Source organism: Papio anubis, chromosome 16, assembly GCF_008728515.1.
Source record: "Papio anubis isolate 15944 chromosome 16, Panubis1.0, whole genome shotgun sequence".
In the NCBI taxonomy this organism is placed as follows: Eukaryota; Metazoa; Chordata; class Mammalia; order Primates; family Cercopithecidae; genus Papio; species Papio anubis.
In genome coordinates, this window is record NC_044991.1 from 8132599 (window position 1) to 8156263 (window position 23665).

A 23665-nucleotide genomic window follows, 5' to 3' on the forward strand; every position below is an offset into this window, starting at 1 on the left:
GTGTGTTGAGTGGCCTCGCACACTGCTGTCGCTTCAGGTACTCATGGCCTGTGCTATTTTGTGATTGTTCAAAAACGATAGAACACGGGACACATGTGAGACACTGTCATTAGAGGTAGGGAAGCTCTAACTGCAGGGAGACCGCTGAGAGCTGCTCTCCAGGCCCAGGCCAAGAGATAAGGCTTAGACCAGGGTGTCATTCAATGGTCTGGGAATGTTAATGTGTTTGTCTTTTATCTGTGTGGGATTTGTTCTTGAGCATGGTGTGAGGTAGTGATTCGTTTTTCTTTTCTTAATGTTTTAAAAGTTCTATTTTTCCTTAATTTTATTATTCTTATTATTATTATCGATACAGAGTCTTGCTCTTGTCGCCCAGGCTGGAGTGCAATGGCGTGATCTCAGCTCACTAGAATCTAGCGATTCCCCTTCCTCAGTCTCTCGTGTAGCTGAGATTACAGGTGCCCTACACCATGCTGGGCTAATTTTTTGTGTATTTTTAGTAGAGACGGGGTTTCGCCATGTTGGGCAGGCTGGTTTGGAACTCCTGACCTCAGGTGATCCGAATTTTTTTTTATTTTTTTGTAAAGGAACATTTCACAAATTTTCATATCATGCTTGTACAGGGGCCTTGCTAGTCTTCTCTATATTGTTCCAATTTGGCAGTATATGTGCTACTGAAGCAAAGCACCCACATTCTATTTATTTATTTATTTATTTAGAGACCAAGTCTTACTCTGTCATCCGGGCTGGGGTGCCGTGGCCCAAGTTTGGCTCACTGCAACTTCTGCTTCCGGGGTTCAAGCAATTCTCCTGTCTCAGCCTCCTGAGTAGCTGGGATTACAGGCGCCTAACACCATGCCCAGCTAATTTTTTGTAATTTTAGTAGAGATGGCATTTCACCACATTTGCCAGGCTGGTCTCCATCTTCTGACCTCAAGCGATCTGCCCGCCTTGGCCTCCCAAAGCGCTGGGATTACAGACGTGAGCCACTGCGCCCAGCTTAATTTTTCTATTTTTAGTAGAGACAGACTCAAGTTTGCCTGTTCCTCTTGTGCCCAAGAAGCCCCTCCTGTGTGCAGGCCCGAAAGGCTTGGTCACACCCCACTGCGAGATGTGGCAGCTGCCATAAGAGAGCACGCAGGCCTTGAGGACAGTATGGGAACCCCTGTTTCAGGGAAGGCACCTCAGGTCATTTTGGTCTGAGAAGCAGAAAATAGCTGGAGAGCCAGGGTGGAACCAGGGCAGTGAGTTTTCACGGGTGTGTGTGTTCATAGCCATAGCAATTTTATATTCACGATGCTGGAGGTGGAGGAGTATCGGCTGTGATTTCATGGAACTGGTCCTTACGGGAGCTTCCTGGAATTAATCCACTGAGCATGCATTTATGAAGCTTGTCCTCTGCACTCTGTGCTGAGAACTAGGAATAGAGAAAATGCTGAGAGCTCCTGCCCTTAGAGTCCCCAGATCAGAGCAGCACAGTCCAATGGAAGCAGAGTGTGAGCCTCGTGGAACTTCACATTGTCTAGCAGCTATATTAAAAGTAAACAAGCCCAAGGCCGGGTGCAGTGGCTCACGCCTGTAATCCCAGCATTTTGGGAGGCCGAGGCGGGCAGATCACCTGAGATCGGGAGTTCAAGACCAGCCTGACTGACATGGTGAAACCCTGTCTCTACTAAAAACACAAAATTAGCCAGGCGTGGTGGTACATGACTAATTGCAGCTATTTGAGAGGCTGAGGCAGGAGAATCACTTGAACCCAGGAGGCGGAGGTCACAGCTGAGATCACACCACTGCACTCCAGCCTAGGCAACAAAGGCAAACTCCGTCTCAAAAAAAAAAAAAAAAAAAGGCTCTATCAATTGTTCTCATATTATTATTGAACATCCATGATGTGATTTCAGATGTAATCAACATAAAACTTGACTGCATTATTTTGCATGCTGTTTTCCAAATCCAGCTTCATGTCACACACCTACAGCTTTGTCTCACTTTAGAGCTGACCTCCCCATCCCAGATGTGAAGTAGTCAAAAGACAGGGTGCGGGCAGGGCTGCGGAGAGCCTGCAGGGAGCCATGATGGGTGCCATCCTGCACTGTGGTCCCAGCTGAGTTTCTTCCTGCTGGCAAGAAGCCTGTCCCAGGCTGGCAGGGAGGACAGCATGGTGCAGCCTCTTGGACTGGAAAAGGAGGTCAATGGGCCTCAGTCTAAAATCCAGGCAGAAGTGGCCCAGTCCCTTCTCTGCCTTTAATCCTCCAGGCATACCCAGTGGCAAGGTAAAGGAATAGTCAGGTGGGTGTGGGAAGCCAGGAAGAGGAGAACAGACTTGGAGAGGGCGGGAGTCTCTGGCCACTGGGGGCTAAGAGCCTTGATGAGAAATGATGTGGTGGGGTCTGGGCACCGGATCCAGGGTGGATGGCTAAGGTGCCGTGCCAAGGAAACGCTGCCCAAGAGACATGGGTTTGAGCCCACAAGAGTGCAGCCTTGTGACAAGAATTCACCATGCTTTTGTCTCTGCAGCCTGAGAACAGTTTTGACTTCCTCAGCAGGGAGCTGTATGCACATTCCATCAGGAAGCTGCAGGCCCACGTCCTGTTCATCAAGTGAGTCTGGACCAAGTGCCCTTCAGTCACCCCCAAAAGACACATGGGCGCCAGGAATCTCCGGGAGGGAGCCCTGGCATGAAGCTCCAAGTTCTCTGTGTTGACCACACCGCTGAGGCTCAAGATCTTTTTCGGGAAGCCCCTCTGGCAGCAGGGTCATGGAAGGAGGAAGGTCAGAGGAGGGGAGGGCTCAGGCAGCAGGGGATGGGCCAGGGCTGTTCCACACCTTTTTTTTTTTTTTTTTGGAGACGGAGTCTCCCTCTGTCGCCCAGGCTGGAGTGCCATGACGCAATCTCCACTCATTGCAAGCTCCGCCTCCCGGGTTCACGCCATTCTCCTGCCTCAGCCTCCCGTGTGGCTGGGACTACAGGCGCCCGGCTAATTTTTGTATTTTTTAGTAAAGACGGGGTTTCACCATGTTAGTCAGGATGGTATCGATCTCCTGACCTCGTGATCCGCCCATCTCGGCCTCCCAAAGTGCTGGGATTACAGGCGTGAGCCACCACGCCTGGCCTGTCCCACACCTTTCTACAGGTGTCAGTGGGGGGCATGCCCAGGTAAGGCTCCATGACCAGTGAGCACAATCTCGGCTCACTGCAACCTCTGCCTCCCGGATTCAGGCGATTCTCCTGCCTCAGCCTCCCAAGTAGCTGAGACTACAGGTGCCCGCCACCACGCCTGACTGACTTTTGTATTTTTAGTAGAGACGAGGTTTCACCATGTTGGCCAGACTGATCTCCGTCTCCTGACCACATGATCCACCCGCCTTAGGCTCCCAAAGTGCTGGGATTACAGGTATGAGCCACCATGCCTGGTCCACCACAGACAATTTTTAAGCCATAAAAAGAAAGGAAGCACTGACATGGGCTCCAGCGTGGATGAACCTTCACGCTAAGTGGACGAAGTCAGACACAACCGTCTACGTGTTGTATGACTGCATTCACGCTCAAGTCCGAATAGGGCACACTGCAGAGACAAAGCCAGTTCATGGTTGCTCAGGACCGGAAGCCTGTGGGGGGGGCGGTGTGTGAAAGCGCAGAGGTTCGGGACTTCATTGGGGGTGGTGAAAATGTTCTGTAATTGTGACGATGGTCTCACAACTCAACATATTAAAAACCATGGATTGTAGACTTTCAGTGGGAGGATTGTAAGACGTAAATTCTCTCAGAGCAAGTGTGGACTCCAGAGCCTGTTCCAGATCCCAGCTCTGCTATTCAGGACTGTGACTGTGGCCAAGTCCTGAGCTGTGCCAACAGGGGCCTGTACATAAGCGCCAGCTTGTGTGCCTGGCTGACAGGTGTGAAGAGATTAACTGAACCTCAAATCCAACCCAGGGTCAAGGGAGCTGTGGGAGGTGGGGTAGCCCAGGCTTTAGGTTTCTCCTCAGAGGCCTGAACCCAGGGCAGGATGAGGGCAGTGCTGGGAGGAGGTTCTAAGATGTGAACTAACAACAACTCCTCACTCCCAGAGCAGTCCCTTGGATATTCTGATGTGAGAAGAGAGACTCTGACAAGGAGTCCCTGTCATTCATGATACACACGCTGAAGTCCACCCTCAAAGAGGTAAGGCGGGGCTCAGGCAGCTGGTGTCCGGCCACTGTCTGCTCCCACCTCCCTTGCCATACTCTTCTGGAGTGCACTGGGAGACCCTGGTCTGGCCCCCGGGCCCAACAAGCCACCAGGATCCTCTCAGGCCTCCGCTCCCACTGGTCGATGATCCCTAGAGGCCTGGGGACACATGTCATCAGAATTCAGGAAACAGAGCCCTTTGGTGGGGAGATTCTTTTATCATCCTCGAGTACCCACCCTCCTTCCTGGGCCAGGCACAATTAGGTGACCCAACTGCCAGAGACAGGCCCACAGTTTTTATTTTTTGAAACAGGGTCTCATTCCGTTGCTCAGGCTAGTGTGACTCAATCATAGCTCACTGCGGCCTCAAGCTCCTGGGCTCAAGTCCTCCCACCTCAGCCTCCTGAGTAGCTGGGACTACAGGTGCACGCCATCATGCCCAGCTAATAGTCCTACTTTTTTTTTTTTTTTTTGAGATGGAGTCATGGAGTCTTACTCTGTTGCCCAGGCTGGGTGATGGCAGATCTTGTACTCATAACTCGCCTCCCGAGGTTCAAAACTCTCCACCTCAGCCTCCTGAGTAGCTGGGATTACAGGCATCTCTGCCACCATGGCTAATTTTTATGTGCAGAGACAGGGGTTTCTGCACCATGTTGGCCGGGCTGATCTCAATACTGACTAGCGTCTTTGCCTGACTCGAAGTGCTGCTTTGCGAACAGGAGCCACGATGCTTACTCACATTTTATGGGCTCCCCAAACCAGCTTAACATCGGCTTGCCCCTCTTCTCTCCGCACCCATCGCGCCAGTGGGTGTGCTGGCTATGGAGGTGGGGTGGCCAGCCGCGGGTTCCTGGGAGCACCTGGTGATTCCACGGTGCCACCCTCAGAGCACCCGACCCTGGGGCCTCTGCCTGGTGTCACAAGGGAGGCGCTGGCTGGCCGGGCCGCCTGGTCAGGTCCAGGCGAACAGGGCAGCTGTCTGGCTTCTTGAAGGCAGGCGCAAGTCTGCAGGCTGCTCACGCCCCCATCTGATTATTTTTTCTCACAGGGACTTCCTCTAATACAATCACAGCAACCCTGGCCTCAGCCCCGCCCTGTCCCTGCCATGCAACTTCACAACTCAGCTGGGAGGCCTCCAAGTCCCCAGGGCTTACACACCTCCTGGGGTGCTATGGACTGACCGCTCCAAGGCATTGGGTGTGTGGGAAACTCACCATGGGAGGTGCTCCTGCCCTGCAGGGAGCCTGAAGGCTGTGGGAGGGCCCTGACCCCAAGAGCCTAAGGAGCTCCCTAGGCTCCTCTGGCCTCACCTCACCACACATCCTCTCCTTTCTCCAGTGGTTCCAGTTTGTGGAAGTCCCAGGCAATCACTGTGTCCACATGACGAACCCAACATGTGGCTTGTCATCATCAACAACACAGCACAAACATATGCTCACAGCCTACCTGTAGCTCTGGGCCTGGAACTATGACAACCTCGTGCTGCCAGACTCAACACTAGGAATGTGAGTTCCCGAGCCCCGCAACAAGGCCAGGCCTGTGGGGACAGGCCTCACTGGTCTTGACGCCCAGCCTAGGGTGTAGTCAGGGAAGGAATTCCAGCTTCCCATCTGCCTCTCAGCTGGAGACAGAGTCCTGCAGGTGGGAGGAGACTGCTGTCTCTAGCTAATAATCTCCAGCCAGCTGCAGGGAGGCTGGGGCCACCTAGCCTTTCCCTGCTGCCCAAGTGGGTGGAAAATAAAAGCTTCTCGCGTTCTCACTGCTTTCGAGGCTGTTTCGTTACCATCAAGGGCTTTTCCATTGAGGGAAAAGGGAGAACAGAGCGGATTCATCCAGGGTCCTTGACAGGAGGGTGTGGAGGCGGAAGGGGCAAGTCCTCCTCTGGGCACGCCCAGGTCCCCAGGACTGCTGAAGCCCAAGACCTGAGGGGTGGCCTGGCCCTTCACTCCTGGCCTGTGTGCACTCTCATGGGGCTGTTGGACGTGGTGGCCTCAACCTGGGGCCCATTTCCCAGAGCTCGGCCTCTCGGAGACGGCTGCAGGCCCTGCCTGGCCTCATGTTCCTCCAGGCCCCGCACCTCCAGCCATCCACTGCGGCTCTCGCGGCTCAGTAGGGTCGGAATTTGCGCTGGGCCCGCAGCAGCTCGATCCTCTGCTTGTCGTCCTCGAACTTCTTGCGCAGCTGCGCTAGATCTGGGGGCGAGAGAAGGCGCGGGGCAGGGTCAGACAGCACGCCCCCGGGGCAGCCAGCTTGCTCATGCCCCACCCCTCCTCCCAGTTATTGTGGGGCGCAGGGGCATGTCTCCCCCACCAACCCAGCCCCCTTCCCAGCTCTGCTTTGGGGGCAGGGTCTGGATCCTGTAAGGAAACAGAATCCGACCGCAGGCCGAGTCCAAGGGCAAGGCCAAAGTGGGAGACGCTGGCACCCCGAGCCTGGAGATGAAGCCCTAGAAACAAAGCAAAGGCATCCGCCCCCACCCCGACCCCTGCGCAAGGGGGAAGGAAGGAGTCCTGACCGCTCGGCCTGGAGCGACCCTGAGACTCGGTAAAGGGACCTCACCCCTAGTGCTGGTGAATGCCAATGGCAACGCTGGTGACCGGGTGGCCCAGGTCAGTGGCAGGCCGATGGCATGGAGGGCGAAGCTGAGGGTCTAGAGCGAGCACAAGTGGGAGCCAAGAGGGCCAGCGAGGCAGGGAAAGCACCAGTGACTGGGTGGATGGCTCAGGGCCTGCTGCAGAGCCCCTCCCTGTGCCCTAGCCAGGGCAAGGAGACTCCTCTCCTGGGCCCACAGGGAAGCTGTCCTGTAGACTGGGACACCAGGCAGTGGGGCAGGAGGCTCAGCTGCAGCACCAGGAGTGGGTCACAGGTGATCAGGTGCACAGCCAGGGGAGGGTCCTGTGCAGGCCACCTGACACACACACACCCCCGCACACCCACACACACCACCACACACCCGCACACCCACACGCCCGCACACCACACACTACCACACACACCCGCACAGCCACACGCAGGCACTGTGCAGGGTCACCTGACAGACAGCACAGACACAGACACACACACCACCACCACCACCAACTCAACACACATATTCAAGCATTCACTCCCTGCACCACAGTGTGGGAGGCCCCTGCACTTTCGAACTCCTTGCTGGCTGGAGGCTGTCGAGCGCCAGCACTAAGTGCACAGGAGCCCAGAGGTGGGCACTGATGACCCAGGGTCCCCACCCATTGAGCAAATGCATCTGCCCCGGGGTGATGGGGGACCGCCACACAGGGTGCTGCCAGGCTGGGCCTCTTTCCAGAGCCTGGTGAGAGCCCTGTGCTTAGGGACGCCCTCCCTCCGCGACCAGGTTCAGCGCCAGCTGTCAGGAGCCCTGGCCAGAGGCCTCATCCATGGTTGAGATGAGCCAGGGCTGAGATGCTGGGCGTCGGCTCCATCTTGCTCTCCCGGTGCTGCCAGGCATAGAAGTTGAGCAGCTCGCCGGTGGCATCCGTTCTCCTCCAGCGCCCGCCAGGCTGAAACAGCAGTCCGAGGGAGCACGGGCCGTCGGCGGTGGTCCTTCACCCAGCCTCGCATCGGGACCCCTCCTCCTTGGCCTTAGCTTCTTCCTGAAGGAAGGTGATCCCGTCGTCCGGTCGGCACCTGGGACCTCCTGCAGCCTCCAGCAGCACACCCTCCACGCCCTCCTCCCAAAGTCAGAACCGCCCTGAGCCCCTGCAGGAGCGGGCTGCTCCCCTCCTCCCAGCACGATTTTGGGGCTAAGGATGGCGGGGAGGGCACGGACCTGCCGGCACTGCCTCCTTCTCCACTATAGACCATGTGGAGACTAGATGTGTCACCCAGCCAGGCAGCCCAGGATCCAGCAGGGAAAAAGGGAGCCTGGCCTCTACAGAGTGGCTAAGGACAGGCCGCCACCGCCCTCCCTCTGGGGCGCCACCTTCCCACAGCCACACAGGCGATGCGGTGCTCGGCCAACCCTGTGGAGCCTCTACCTCAGCGATCTTCTGGTCATACGCCTCCATGAACGTGTCCACTTCCACCCTCAGGGCCTCAGGGTCGGGCATGGAGTCTGCGTAGTCACTGATCCACTCTGAGGAAAAGGGAAGCAGGGAAACGGGGCTTCCTCAGGCCTGGCATTTGGGCCCCACCCCAGGGCCTGCCAGGCTAATGGAGACCTTTTCCCACAGCGCCCGGGGCGCAGGTGCTAAGGAAACCCCAGGGGCTGCAAGCTGGGCCCTCGCTCTGCCTGCCCAGTATGCCTGTGCCGCTCTGTGCCAGGGGCTCCGGCTAACGACTCCCTGGGGACCCAGACACAGCCCCGCAGTCCTCCTGCCCAGGCCTCCACATGCCACTCTCAGGGAGCATGGACTTGGCTGGTGACATTCAGACACTGTCCTCATGGAGTGTCCTGCCAACCCAGAGCCCAGAAAGGAGGTGCCAGTCACCCCCTGAGGTACTAACTGTGAATGCCACTCTTCACAGGGTGGCTCTCTGTGGACACCAGCAGGGGGCCCTTCAGGGCCAAGGCCGCTGACACCCCACTTGGCTTCTGGAACACCACGTAGGCTACCTGGAACCCCTGAAGAGAGAGACAGATGTCAGAGGCTGGGGGTGCCTCCGCATGTCTGGCACAAGGTCTCCAGGCCCGCCCTCAGCCTAGCCAGTGGCTACACCAGGGGAGACAGTGCTAGGCTACTCCTGAGCCATGGAGAGAACCAGAGGCCATCCCATAACCCAGGTCAGGGGCAGCCACACTTCCAGTGATCCTGCTTCTGCGGGAAGTGACAGCTGTTCCCAGCTCTTCCTCAGAAGAGGGGACACACAGGCTGCCTTTCTTCCAGTCACAGGAGGGATGCTGTGACACGCAGGGGTCGCCCTGGGCCAGGGCAGGTTTTTGGAAGCCAGGCCTGGGCACACACCATGCCAGATGCCACTGTGTGGGGAGGAGGTGTGGGCTCCAGGGCCACTGGGAAAGCCGTGAAGAACAGTGCTCCTGCAGACCCGGCCCCTAAGCCTGGGGAAGGAGCTCCCTCAGCGGGGGAAGCAGGAGGGCAGCCGGGGGAGGCCCCGCAAGCGCCCAGCAGAGACGGTCCCTGAGCATTAACACAGGATGGAAAAAGCCAGGCAAGAAGTGCAAGGATGTGGCAAATCTGGGAAGGAATTGCAGGCTTTGTCACCTGGACAGCCTCCTACACCACACAGGGTGAGGATGGGCTCAGGACCAGAGAATGCTCTGACGTCCCACTGCCAGCTCCCCCAACACACTGGGGACAATGCCCCACCCCCCTCACTCTAGTGGAACCCCGTGCTTGGCGGCTCACCGGAACCGGCTTGGGATGAAAAAACTTAGGAGCGCAGCTCCTTTGGGCTCATTGGAGTCAGAGCTTCTGTCTGAATGAGGCCACAAGAGGACAGGAGAAGTAGGACAGGCTCTCCACCGCCAGGGAGAGGGAAGTCAAGTGTGAGCATCTGCAGGGGCATCCGAAAGCCTCCCTCCATGGGTGGCTTTGCCAGCGCCGAGAACTCAGAGCCACAGCCACATCTGCCCAAGCCAGGAGCCTCTGGGCACCACAGCCTCCGACCTGTTCTGCAGGGATATGGAGGTCAATATTCCTGCTCTTTCTCTTTTTTATTTTTTTTGAGTTGGAGCACTGCTCTGTAGCCAATGGAGTCTATAAGCGTGATCACGGCTCGCTCCACTCGGGTTCAAAGTTCTGCCTCAGTCCCCGAGTAGCTGGGATTACAGAAGCCCACCACCACACCGGCTAATTTTTGTATTTTTGAATAGAGATGAAGAGGTTTTCATGTTGGTAGCAGGCTGGTCTTGAACTCCTGACCTCCAGGTGATCCGCCTGCCTCGGCCTCCCAAAATGCTGGGATTACAGGCATGAGCCAGCGTGCCCGGCATATTCCATTCTCTCTCATTTAGAACAGGTGGGGACATTCTTGCTGTTATTCCTGATTTTTCTTTTTTTTTTGTTGGGGGCAGGTCTCGCTCTATGCGCCGGGCTGGAGTGCAGTGGCGGGATCTCAGCTCACTGCGACTCCGCCTCCCGAGTTCACATATTCTCCTGCCTCAGCCTCGAGTAGCTGGGACTACAGAAGCCAGCCACCTTACTTGACTATATTTTTGTATCTTTTAGTAGAGACAGGGTTTCACCGTGTTATCCAGGATGGTCTCAATCTCCTGACCTCGTGATCCGCCAGTCTCGGCCTCCCAAAGTGCTGGGATTACAGCCTTGAGCCACCGCGCCTGGCCCTATTCTGATTTTCTATGACAAATTTTACTACCTGAATCAGCAGTAGTGACCCTATGCTGTGACCGTCAGGATGGAGGTTGTCTGTCTGAATCAGCAGTAGTGACCCTATGCTGTGACAGTCAGGACGGTGGTTATCGGTGGAGGAGGCAGCAAGGGTTCTGGGATGTGCTGCTGTGTCTCCACCTGGGTGCTGACTACACAGGTATGTTCTGTCTCTGGGATGCAGCGAGCTGGACACCTGCCACTGGGGCCCTTCCCTGTACACATGCTGCACTTCAAAAAAGGTCAGAACTCACACCCCCTCTTCTACACGCTTCTTTTTTTCTCTAAGTTTAAAGGAATGTTTTAGAAATTAGGGTTTCTTTTTTGAAAACTAATCCAGGAATTCCCTTGGCCAGGGGCGGTGGCTCACGCATGTAATCCCAGGACTTTGGGAGGCTGAGGGGGTCGGATTACTTCAGGTCAGGAGTTCAAGACCAGCCTGGCCAACATAGTGAAACCTTGTCTATACTAAAAATACAAAAATTAGCTGGGCATGGTGGTGGGCGCCTGTAATTCCAGCTGCTCAGGAGGCTGCGGCAGGAGAATCGCTTGAACCTGGGAAGCGGAAGTCACAGTGAGCCATGATCGCTGTGCTCTAGCCTGAGCAACAGAGGGAGACTGTCTCAAAAAAAAAAAAAAAAATCCAGCAATTCCCTTAGTTTAGTTTTTGTAAAAAAAAAAAAAAAAAAAAATTAACAGTTGTGTTTGGATAAAATTAGAGGCACTCTTCATTTTTTTATACTTTCCTACTTTCAAATTATGGACACGTATAGTCTCAAAGAAAACACGTAATTCAAACAACTTCGGGTAATACATAAAAAAGCCTTGGGCTACTTAGGATTACACTTTTTTTTTCCTTTTTTTTGTTTGAGTCAGAGTCTCACACTGTTGCCCAGGCTTGAGTGCAATGGCGCGATCTTGGCTCACTGCAACCTCCGCCTACCAGGTTCAAGCAGTTCTTGTGCCTCAGTCTCCCAAGCAGTTGGGATTACAGGCGTGTGCCACCATGTCCGGCTAATTTTTGGGGTTTTTTGGGTTTTTTTGAGATGGAGTCTCACTCTGTCACCTAGACTGGAGTGCAGTGGCGCAATCTTGACTCACTGTAACCTCCGCCTCCCGGGTTCAAGGGATTCTCATTCCTCAGCTTCCCGAGTAGCCAAGACTACGCATGCATCATGCCTGGCTAATTTTTGTGTTTTTAGTAAGAACCTTGAGGTTTCACCATGTTGGCCAGGCTGTCTTGAACTCCTGACTTCAGGTGATCCACCGCCTCAGCCTCCCAAAGTGCTGGGATTACAGGCATGAGCCTGTGCCTGGCAGGATGTTCCTTTTTAGACATCTTTGAAAAGCCAGTTTCCTGACTGGAGATCAGGTAGCCTAGGACACTCTCCTCTGGGCTCCCATTAGCTGTGTTGATCTCACCACCAGGACTTGAGGAGGCCAAGGAGCCACCCTAGAGCCCGGGTCCCCTCCCAGACACTAAGCTCCTCTGTGCAGTATGGGGGTACATTGAGGACAAAAAGAGTCTCTTCTGGAGGCCAGGTAGTTGGTGCCTTGTCGAGGCGTCGTGTGCTCTCATAGAGGTAGTGAGAAGCCTGCTGCTTTTGAACGGTGGAATAGCTGGAAAGGGAAATGGGAGGGGAGGGATGGCCAGGTACCCTGAGCTGAGGTCAACAAGACGTCACAACTTCCTTTCTCCCACATCCCCTGTCTGATCCTGTCTGCTCTCAATCCATCATCCCTTCATAGCTACCTGTTGCCTCCACCCTTTGGCAAAGCCTGTGAACTCTAGAAGTCTGCCAGGAGGGCCTCCCAAAGTGTGCAGGGAAGAAATAAATGGGCAACGATTTTGGGAAACGTGAAGGCTCAGCCCCCTATGTTCTTGGGTGAACACCAAAATCCCTAATGCCGTGGCTGGAGGCTCAAGGAGACCCTGCCTGCCACTTCCTCTTCCCCCACCACCTTGGACTTCCCTGGGCCTGGGGCCTCACACACATTGGCCTCTCTGCAGTGCATCACCCTCTTCCCTCCTGCTAACCTTCAGGTTTAGCTCAAACCTCGCTTCCTCAAGAGAGCCTTAGCATCACCCTCCGCCCTTCCTGCCAGGTCAGACCCCACTGCCCGTGCCTTCACAGCTTCTCTTAACAGTCTGTAGGCTATACTGATGAGATTCTTTGGTTAATCACTGCCACACCCATGACTGTAATCTCATAAAGCTAGGAACTGCTTCTATTTTTCTCACACCTCCGTCAGACTACCGGTTGGCATAGAGCTGCGGTCCCTGAACTCAGGAAGTTCAGTTGCAATAACGGAGAAGACAATTACCAAGTAAGCATACAGCAAGCTTTTATCAATTATGAAAGAAACATTACAGGGTCATGGGGTGGCAGAGGTCTTCTTTTCATAGGCTCTCAGGGATGGCCTCTTTGAGGAAGCAACATTAAAGCTCAGAACAGAAACGCCACTGTGCAACAAACTGTTACAGCACGTGCAAAAACCCAGAGGGGGAAAAAGCATGTTGCCTCAGATGAACAGAAAGAGCTTTAGGTCAGCACCAGTCAGACCATGTGGCCCACACAGGTTAAGAAGTCTGCTTTTTGTTTTAGAAGCGACTTGATAAAGCTACTGGAAGGAATGCAGTGGGTGTGGGGCCTATCGTGGGCGTGTGAGACATGCTCTAACTTAAATGGCCTTAAAAAGAACATTCTAGTACGTGGGTGGAGAACAGAAGCAGGGGCAAGAGAAAGAGGGCAACCAAGTAGGAGGGCCCGTAACAGCCCAGTAAGAGCTGATGGGGGCTGGACTAGAAGCAGAGGCGATGAGAAGGGGATGGGCTCACCTGGACGAGCGAATGTGGACGGAAATGGGTTTGCCCTGGGTGAGAGGTGCACAGTAGTGGGCTCACCCAAGGGAAGCGTGGACGAAGACAGGCTCGCCCCGAGAGAGTGGGCAGGCAAAAGGGCGCCGCGTGGGTCCTCGGGACTCCGAAGCTGGGGCCAGAGGCCGCCGGAGCTCACACCCAACCGTGCGGCCGCTCCTGGGGACCCCCGGCCGCCGCCAACCCCCAAACACCTCCCGGCGATGCCTGGCCGCCCCCGGTCTCGCGTCCCGGAGCCCCTCACCTGCGTAGCCCGGTGGGCTGGGGATACAGTCCTCCGGGTCCCGCGCCGCGCGCTTCCTCCTGCGCGCCACCATCTTGCCGCCCGGGAGCGCAGGGGCCGCCGGGAGTTGTGGTTCGGCGCCGGCGCGATCGCGTTTCCGTGGTGTCTGTCCCGCCCCCTGGCTCCAGGCCCGCCTCTCCGGCCCCGCCCGCCAGGGCCCAACCTTCATCAGCTCAGAGTCAAATCAGCGCGCGGAAGTGGGAGGGAACGTCAGCGTTGACCCCGGCCAGTCACGAGTGCGAACTCAGCTTTCCACTCATGCATTCACACATTGAATAGGCACTGTGAGAGAAATCCAGGATGGCTGCTAGGTTTTCAGTCGAGGCAACTAAGAGGATGGTGTTGCCATTGACTGAGATGGGGAGACTGCAGGAGAGGGGCCAGCTTGGGGAAAATCGAGTGGATCAGTTCTCTGTGGGCCATGGTGAGACGCCCATTAGGCCTCTCAGGGAAGATGTCAGGTGGGCAGTTTGATATGAGACTGAACAGACTGAACATCAGAGGTGTCAGGCCTGGAGCAATACACCTGGGACTGGCCGTGGATAGGTTACTGAAAGTTATGAGAGGGGCCGGGTGCGGTGATTCATGCCTGTAATCCCAGCAATTTGGGAGGCCGAGGGGGGCAGATCACTTGAGGTCAGGAATTACAGACCAGCCTGGCCAACTTGGTGAAACCCCGTCTCTACTACGTACAAAAATTAGCCGGGTGTGGTAGTGCATGCCTATAATTCCAAATACTCGGAAGGTTGAGACAGGAAAATCGCTTGAACCCAGGAGGCGGAGATTGCAGGGAACCAGATCGCCCCACTGCACTGCAGCCTGGGCAACAGAGAGAGACTTCGTCAGAAAAGAAAAGAAAAGAAGAGAAGAAAAAAAGGTAGGAGACGGTGTGATCGCCAAGGGAGCAAGTGTAGACAGGGGAGAAAAGAAGTCCAAGGACTCCACTTATCTGGACTCCAAAGGGCCTCTCAGACCATGTACCCACCAGCCCTTGATATATCTACTATTTCTCTTCTCCCAGTGTACAGTTGCTTCTTGGAAATGCTGCCGGCCCTTTTGGGGAAAATTAGGAGACTATTACTGCAAATCTTTGTGGTCTCGAGGGGACCCAGCCTCCCTTTCAGTCAGTGACCTCCGGGTCTGAAGCCTAGCTTAGGCCTGGAAACTGGGTGAGGGGTTGGGATTTTCCATCAGCAGCTGCCATTACTGTCCTGTTTGCTTGTTTTTTCTTTTTGATCTTTCTTTGCTTAGAGCAGTCAAGCAGTGTCAGGGCTGCTGTGGCCCCTGGGAATACCGTGGTCCACTAGCCTTCACCAGAGACTCCTATGCATCCAGGCTCCCTGGCAGCCACTCTGGCCTTGCTCCTGTTCCGACAGTCACATCAACCGAACCTCTGCTCTCTGAAATCCTATCTCCTGCTGACCCTTCCAAGTCCAGCTCCAGTCCTATTTGCTCTCTTATACCCTGGCCTCAGAGGATGGCCATGCCGATTGCCCAGTGATGCCTAGACCCCTCACTAGTGAAAGCAGTATCTGGTGAACCCTCCAGAAATACGGTCAGCTGGCTTCTCAGATCTTGCATAATAAATCTGTACCAGCACATCCCCCTCCCGGAGGCCTCTGGCTCCTTCTCATTGCCCTTCCACGATCGTTCTGTTATCTCCCTCTCCTGTATTGCTTCCACACTTCATGGAGCCATCTCGGTGGGATATCAGGACTGGTCACAATATCACATTCTTTTTTTTTTGAGATGGAGTCTTGCTCTGTCACCAGGCTGGAGTACAGTGGTGCGATCTCAGCTCACAGCAACCTCTGCCTCCTGGGTTCAAGCAATTCTCCTGCATCAGCCTCCTGAGTAGCTGGGATTACAGGTGTGCACCACCATGCCCAGCTAAATTTCTTATTTTTAATAGACACGGAGCTTCACCATATTGGCCAGGATAGTCTCGATGTCTTGACCTTGTGATCTGCCCACCTCGTCATCTCAAAGTGCTGGAATTACAGGCATAAGCCACTGTGCCCGGCCCTTTTTTTTTTTTTGAGATGGAGTCTCACTCTGACACCCAGGCTGGAGTGCAGTGCTGCCATCTCAGCTCACTGCAACCTCCACCTCCCAGGTTCAAGCAATTCTCCTGCCTCAGCCTCCCAAGTAGCTGGGATTACAGGCATGCGCCACCATGCCCAGCTAATTTTTTGTATTTTTAGTAGAGACGGGGTTTCACCATGTTGGCCAGGCTGGTCTCGGTCTCCTGACCTCAGATGATTCACCCACTTCAGCCTCCCAAAGTGCTGAGATTACAGGCATGAGCCACTGCACCCAGCCTAGAATTCAAGACTCTTGAACCCATCTACCCTGACGTCCCTGCCCTAGGTGGCAGTGTTCCGCTCCTTCCCTTCTGTGCTCCTCAACTGGAGCACAGGACCGGCAGAGCCATTCATCTGCCCTGATTCAAACGCTGCAGTTCTCATCAGGTCCTAGGCCTTTGTCAGCACAGTGTGACCTGTCTTTAAACACATCTCTGGAAGCCCCTCCTGATTTTCACCTTGGGCCATAAGTTGATCAATGGCTATCCTGAGGCCTGTTGTTTTTTTTCCTTCAGCACACCGATGCCACTCAATCAGTTCACTCCACTGTCTTTATAATTACCACTGCCCATGTATTTCGTGGGTTAGGAATTTGGGCAATGCTCTGCTAGGAGATTCCGTTGCTCCCTGTGGCACTGACTGAGGCCATTTGATGGTATTCAGCTGGCATATGGGCTGCACTCAAGGTTCCAAGTCACTTCACTCACACATCCGGCATCTCAGCAGGGATGGCTGGTGATAGAGTTTGAATATTTGTCTCTGCCCAAATCGCATATTAAATTGTAATCCCCAATGCTAGAGGCGGGGCCTGGTGGGAGGTGTTTGGATCATTGGGGCTTCATGGCTTGATGCTGTTTTTGCGATCGCGAGTTCTTACGAGATCTGCTCGTTTAAAAATGGGTGGCTGCTTCACCCCTGCTTTGTTGCTGTGGCTTTCACCATCTGAAGTTGTTGTAACGGAGCGAGTATGGAGAAACGCCACACTTTGAGACGAATTCAGGAGTCCTTTATTAGCTGGCGACCAGGAGACGGCTAGTGCTCAAAATTCTCTCGGCCCCGAAGAAGGGGCTAGATTTTCTTTTATTCTTTGGTTTAGAAAGGGGAGGGGGCAGCCTAGCTGTAGCAATCTTATGGAAGTAAAACAGGCAATAAAAGTTCAAAGACAAATAGTTACAGGAAAGGAAACAGTTCTAGGTGCAAGGGCTTAAAATCCATCACAAGGTGATAGACGCTGGGCTTTGGGCGCTACCAACCAGACGCAAACGCAGGGGTTTGGTACCATCAACCGGGCGAATTCTTGGGAACTATGGACACAGCTTGCCACAGCATCTTATCAGTTAACTGCGTTCTTTGATGTGCTGGGAGTCAGCTGGCACTAGTTAAGTCCTTGAGGAAGGGGGTGGGTAAGGAGCCCTTAATATCTTGCAAATGAAGGAGCCAAATGGAATCTGTCCGGCTTTCTCAGCTAAGAGAGAGTCAATCAAGTTCATACAAGTTAGGGTATCACATTCCCCACTTGTGTTTTTGGAGAATCAAATCATTGATTCCTCGGTTATAACAAGGGGGTTATATTGGGCTTTAAGATACATAAGCTTAACAGAAGCTATGTGTTGCTTTACAAAGTTAAGAAACCAATTTAATATACAGGGCCCGAAGACTCAACCTAACCGTAGGAGGAGAGCTCCGGTTAACTTAGTGATTAGAGTAGTTAGCCATGGATTCCAGTTAAATACATTTTGGTACCAGGGGGTGTTATTTTCTTGTTCTCTCTGGCGTCTATCTAGATTTTCTCAAACTTTTTGAGGAGTATCTTGTATGACCTTAGATTGGCACAGAAACAACAACGCTTTCTTAGAGCCGCGCATAAACCTCCTTGGGAGAGGAATAGCAGATCTAAACCTCGGCGGTTTTGAAGAACTACTGCAGCCAGAGACTCCACCTGGGAATGCAGTGTATTTATGGCTGACTGGAGGTTGCTGCCTTCTAAGTAGTGTTTGCAAATGCACGTCCTGTAGTGAAAGAAGTGAAGAGGAAAGAGCAGGGTGGAGCAGAGGGCATACTAGGTGGAAAGAAACAATAGAGGTAAATAAAAAGAATTAATCTGATGGCTTCACTCGACTTAGGCGCGGTTTTAAGGGGCCTGGCCCAGGCTTAGGGACCTATGTTTCTTGTCGGGCTCTGTTGACCTTTTTGATGCGAATGATGAATCTAAGCCGGAATGCCATCCACTTGCAGAGCCGTCAGTGTGGTGAGGACGACGGTATGAAGCCCTTTCCAGGCAGGGGTGAGTCCTTCTTTTTGGAACTTTTTAACATACACCAGGTCACCTGGCTGGAAAGTGTGGCAGGGCCCCGTCTGGTCAGGAACTGGATGGGGATGAGCTCCCTGGACAAGCGGCTGGATGATGTCTGTACCTGTTGGGAGATTGCAGGTACTGTAATAAATTAGCTTGTGAGATTTCTGGTAAATGGGTATCCTTTAGCTTAGGCAAGATAGGCGGAGCCCTCCTATACATGATTTCAAAAAGTGAAAACCTAGCCCTGTAAGGAGTGCGGCTTACTCTAAGAAGGGCTAAAGGAAGGAGCTTTACCTAATTTTCCCCGGTCTCTAGGATTAACTTTGTAAGGGTAGCTTTTAGGGTGCGGTTCATGCGTTCTACCTGTCTAGAGCTCTGAGGTCGATAGGCACAATGGAGTTTCCATTGAATTTTAATGCCTTACTGACTGACTGAGCTATAGGCAAGGTGAAGGCCGGTCCATTATCAGATCCTATGGCAGCAGGCAGCCCATGCCGAGGGATGATTTCATTGAGTAAAAGCCTAACTACCGTGATGGCAGTCTCGTTTTTGGTGGCAAATGCCTCAGTCTATGAGGAAAAGGTGTCTACTAGTACCAGGAGGTATTTATAGGCTGCCCGGTGCAGTTTTATCTCTGTAAAGTCAATTTCCCACCTTTCTCCTGGTGAGTCTCCCCGGAGGCAGTGGCCTGGGCTGGGTTTAGGATGTTGCTTGGCGTTTACCTGCGCACAAGCTGTACACCAGAGAGCTGCTTGGTTAACTAAGTCCTGAAGGTGGGGGATCTCGAAATGGCTCCTTAGAAGCTGAACCAGTTTTACTCCTCCTAAACGGGTGGTAGAATGCAGACGACTGATTAAAGTTTCCCGGAGAGCTCAGGGTATGACGATTCTGAAATCAGGAAGAATCCACCAACCTTCCTGATTTTTACTGGCCTGAAGATCCAAAGCCTGTTTTTCCTCCTCTGGGTCATATTCTGGGTGATCTGGCAAGTCAGGTTGCAGAAAGGACACTGCAGGCGGCAGGGTCAGAGGTGCGACTGGGAGTCCAGCTGCCTCCCGGGCTCTTTGGTTACCATGGGCAACGGCCATGTCTTCTTTTTGATGTCCTTTGCAGTGAATTACAGCCACCTGTTGAGGGAGCCAAACAGCTTCAAGCAGGGCCAAAATTTCTTCTTTGTTCTTGATAGCCTTTCCTGCTGAGGTGAGTGGCCACACTCTTGGTAGATGGCTCCGTGTACATGCACAGTAGCGAAAGCATAGCTGCCGTCAGTGTAAATGTCAATACGCTTGTCCTTACCCCATCGGAGGGCCTGAGTGAGGGCAATCAACTCAGCCCTCTGTGCCGAGGCACCTGCTGGCAGTGCTTGGGCCTACGATATATCCGTGTCCGTAGTGACGGCTGCACCAGCCTTTCAAACTCCCTGCTCGAGGAAGCTGCTAGCATCTGTAAACACGGTGGCGTCTGCCTCCTCGAAAGGCACATCTTGGAGATCAGGTTGGCCAGTTTCCGTAGTCTCTAACAGTTCTTGGCAGTCATGGACAGGTGTGGTAAGGTCTGGATCAGGGAGCAAGGTAGCTGGATTTAAACACCTTGCGGGAGAGGAAGTTAAATGAGGCTGATCTAACAGTAAACTCTGATACTGCAAGATGCGAGCATTAGACATCTATTTGCCAGAAGCACTTCCTAGCAAAGTTTTTACGGCATGAGGAGTCATAAGGGTTAAATTTTGGCCGAGAGTCAGTTTATCAGCCTCCTGGATCAGGCTTGCTGTTGCAGCTAGGGCTGGTAGACAACTTGGCTACCTGGACGCCACAGGGTCTAGCCTCTTAGACAAGTAGACTACTGGACATCACCATGGCCCTCTACTGTGGTGGTCACCATGGGCTTCCGGGGGCCAAGTGAGAGGGAGCCCCTGCCCTGTCAATCATCAGATTCCTCTTCTGTGGGGAGGGTGAGGACCTTTTCCTGTTCTGGTTCTTCCTCTGGCTTTAATGGGCATTCCTTCTTCTAGTGTCCTGTTTGCAATAAGTGCATTGGATTTTTGTACGGCTTGTACGCCCATTTTTCTGGCCTATCTGGCGTGGATCCAGGGTCCCCTGGCTAGTGCTCTGTGATGGGGGCCCTTCCTTTTTGGCTCCTTGGAAGGCCGCCACTAACATTTTCGCTTGTCTTTCTGATGCTTTGTCGGCAGCCTTTTCAGCTGCCTCAGCTGCCTGTTTTTGCTTTTCAGACTCTTGATTGTCCACAACTTTCTGGGCTATTTCTAAAAGTTGACTGATGTTCATTCCAGCAAATCCCTGTAGCTTTTGTATTTTTCTTTTAACATCAGGGGCTGTCTGAGCCACATATGCCAAATTAAGAGCACGGCTATTTTCAGGCACCGCGGGGTCAAAAGGGGTGTTAGTTCGATAGGCCTCCTGGAGGCGTTCTAAAAACGCTCCTGGTGACTTATCAGGCCCCTCAGTTGTCTTAGACAAATTTATGGGTTTTCAAGCGACTCCGTTGATACCCACAAGGAGATACCAGTGAAAATCGTCCAAAGCTCTCTTTCACTGGAGGAGATTGGGTCCCTATTAGGCCAGGTAGAGGGAAAAACCTCCTCGAGGAGGGCTCGCTTCCTCTTCTGGCCTCTCGGCTGATGTGAGGAAATGCTTTCTGGCCTTTCTTCGGATACGTTCTCTCTCTTCAGAGGTGAAAAGGATTAAAAGGAGCTGTTGACAGTCATCCCAGGTGGGGCGATGGGTCTGAAACGTGGACTCCATCAGTGACATCAAGACCTGGGCTTTTCAGAAAAGGGCGGATTATGAGCCTTCCAGTTGTACAGGTCAGAAGTAGAGAAGGGGACATAAACCAAGAATGGAGCTGAGCGCTCATCACCCGGAGGGTCTTGTGCCTCTCTCAGCGGGAGGAGGGGGGCTACCCGCTCCTGCCGAGGCCATAATCAGGAGGCTATAGGTGGACAGCCCACAGGGGATGTAGTCGAGGAGACTAGGGAAGATTTTGGGGGAGCAAGAGAGTTATAAGGAGGTGGAAATGAGTGAGAAAAACTTTCTTCTTCTTCTTCAGAAGGCAGTACTGGAGGAATTGAGGTGCTGAGGGTCGGGACGACAGTGAGGCCTGCCTCAGAAGGACCTTGGGGGTAGGATTATGAAGAGCACATGAGCGGAACCAAGGGGGAGGTCTCCGGGCCAAGCTCAGCTATTGATCAATGTAGGGAAACTGATAGGGATGACTGGGAGTTCCAGCAACGACCTGCCACACAGCCTGAACAGCTGTGAGATTTAGTGACCCTTCTGGGGGCCACAAGGTTCCAAACTGTAGCCATTCTACTTCGCAGAGTGTCCGGATTTTGCCTTTTTTGAGGCAGACTCCATAATCCTCTGAGAAGCCCAGAGAGAAATTTTGTAACATACTTTGGAGAGGGCTCCAATCTTTACGAGGCCAGGAAGAAGAGTTTCCCATTCTGGAGGCAATTTAACAGGGTTTGAGAACTATTAAACCCAGCATGGACAGAAATATTCATGGCCTGGGGGGCTGCAGTATCGGAAGAAAGAAGTATGATAGCTAGAAGAAGTAGGAAAACAGCTATAGCCAACACTTCTTGCCACATAAGGTCTGTTTTGTTTTTTATTTTTTTTTTTAGCTTTAAGATCTAGGGGGAGGACAAGGGGCAGGTCCAAGGCCAGTGGCACTTAAGTGATCCCCTTTCTCCATAACTCGCGTGTAACAATCTCGCTGGGGCTCCAAATATTGTAACCAAGTGAGTTATGGGGAAACTCTGTTAACCTCTGTTTATTCCCACTGAACCTGGACTTCGCACAGAGGATGGACATGAGCTTGAATTACTTGCTCTGAACTTCTTGCTAAGCCAGCAGGGTCATTCGGATCCCTGATCTGCAACCCAGCTGGATCAGGAGTCAATGCCCGGCCTAGTGCACCGGGCAGGTGACAACAGTGACAGACAATTGGGCCAATTTGGCCCATTTGGCAGGAAACTAGACTGAGTCAGTGACAAGCCTGAATTAAAGAAACTGTAATAAAATATAACTTCAAAATCTTTTTACGATGTTCTTTTAAACTACTGCATACTATAAAGAAAAGTTTTTCTTAAGATAAATTTGGGGCCAGGCACGATGACTCACACCTGTAATCCCAGAATTTTGGGAGGTCAAGGAGGGAGGATCACTTGAGGTCAGAAGTTCAAGACCAGCCTGGCCAACATGGTGAAACCCTGTCTCTACTAAAAATACCAAAATTAGTCAGGTGTGCTGGCACGTGCCTGTAATCCCACTTACTTGGGAGGCTGAGGCAGGAGAATTGCTTGAACCTGAGAGGCGGAGGTTGCAGTGAGCTGAGATTGTGCCATTGTCCTCCTGCCAGGGCAAAGAAGCAAGACTTCGTCTAAAAAAAAAAAAAAAAAAAAATTGTGGCAAGTCCTTGTCTACCAGAATTGAATGAAATATTATTTTGACTTTTACTATAAATATAATTGTAGACTGGCCGGGTGCGGTGGCTCACGCCTGTAATCCCAGCACTTTGGAAGGCTGAGGCGGGCAGATCATTTGAGGTCAGGAGATCGAGACCATCCTGAGTAACATGGTGAAACCCTGTCTCTACTAAAAATACAAAAAATTATCTGGGTGTGGTGGTGGGCGCCTGCAGTCCCAGCTACCCGAGAGGCTGAAGCCGGAGAATGGTGTGAACCTGGGAGGCAGAGCTCACCACTGCACTCCAGCCTGGGCGACAGAGTGAGACTCCGTCTGAAAAACTATATATATATATATAAATTTGGAGACGAAAGTAAATAATTCTTACTTCTAACACTACCCAGGAGAAATGAAGATGAAGTATTTATTATCAGACACTCAAGTAAAGGAAAACTTTCTGGCCAGGCATGATGGCTCATGCTTATAATCCCAGCACTTTGGGAGACCGAGGTGGGGGGATCACGTGAGTCCAGGAGTTAGAGACCAGCCTGGGCAACAAACATATCAAAACCTTGTCTCTACAAAAAAATACAAAAAATTAGCCTGGCACGGTGGTGTGTGCCTGTAGTCCCAGCTACTTGGGAGACTGAGATGGGAGGTTCGCCTGAGCCCAGGAGGTCAAGGCTGCAGTGAACTGTGATCACAGCACTGCATTCCAGCCTGAGTCAAAAGGTGAGACCCTGTTTTTTTAAAAAAAAAAAAAAAAAGTCCGGTTGCAGTGACTCACACCTGTAATCCTAGCACTTTGGGAGGCTAAGGTGGGTGGATTGATTGAGCCCAGGAGTTCGAGACCACCTGGGCAACAGAGTGAGACTATGTCTCTATGTAAAAACATTTTATTAATTTAAAAATTTGAAAAATGAGCCTAGTGTGGTGGCAGTGCCTGAAGAATCAGCTACTCAGGAGGCTGAGTCAGGAGGATCACTTGAGCTCAAGAGGTAGAGGCAGCAGTGAGCTGTGATCACACCATTGCATTTCAGCCTAGGCAAAAAACCAAGACCCTGTCTTAAAAAAAAGAAAAAAAAAAAGTGGCCAGGCGCAGTGGCTCACACCTGTAATCCTAGCACTTTGGAAGGCCAAGGCAAGCAGATCACTTGAGGTCAGGAGTCTGAAATCGCTCTGGTCAACATGGTGAAATCCTGTCTCTACTAAAAATACAGAAAT

The 23665-nt window shown here is 52.8% G+C and overlaps 1 protein-coding gene, 1 non-coding gene and 1 pseudogene across 2 annotated transcripts; 1 reads left to right on the plus strand and 2 right to left on the minus strand.

The window, feature by feature from the left end:
* Positions 1-582: 582 nt before the first annotated feature.
* On the minus strand, positions 583-688 carry LOC116270850. Its single transcript, XR_004179158.1, has one exon. It is a non-coding gene; the product is annotated as a U6 spliceosomal RNA (small nuclear RNA).
* Positions 689-2496: 1808 nt separating this feature from the next.
* On the plus strand, positions 2497-5620 carry LOC116270709 (annotated as a pseudogene).
* A 301-nt stretch (positions 5621-5921) lies between these two features.
* LOC101001186 (ribosomal RNA-processing protein 7 homolog A) lies at positions 5922-13820 on the minus strand. Its single transcript, XM_031656231.1, is given in 10 exon segments — positions 5922-6360; positions 7602-7672; positions 7674-7758; positions 7761-7779; positions 8164-8261; positions 8633-8750; positions 9493-9519; positions 9521-9603; positions 11954-12093; positions 13589-13820. Coding segments are annotated over 10 exon segments (942 nt in total). The 5' UTR covers positions 13804-13820; the 3' UTR covers positions 5922-6274.
* Between the last annotated feature and the right edge of the window lie 9845 nt (positions 13821-23665).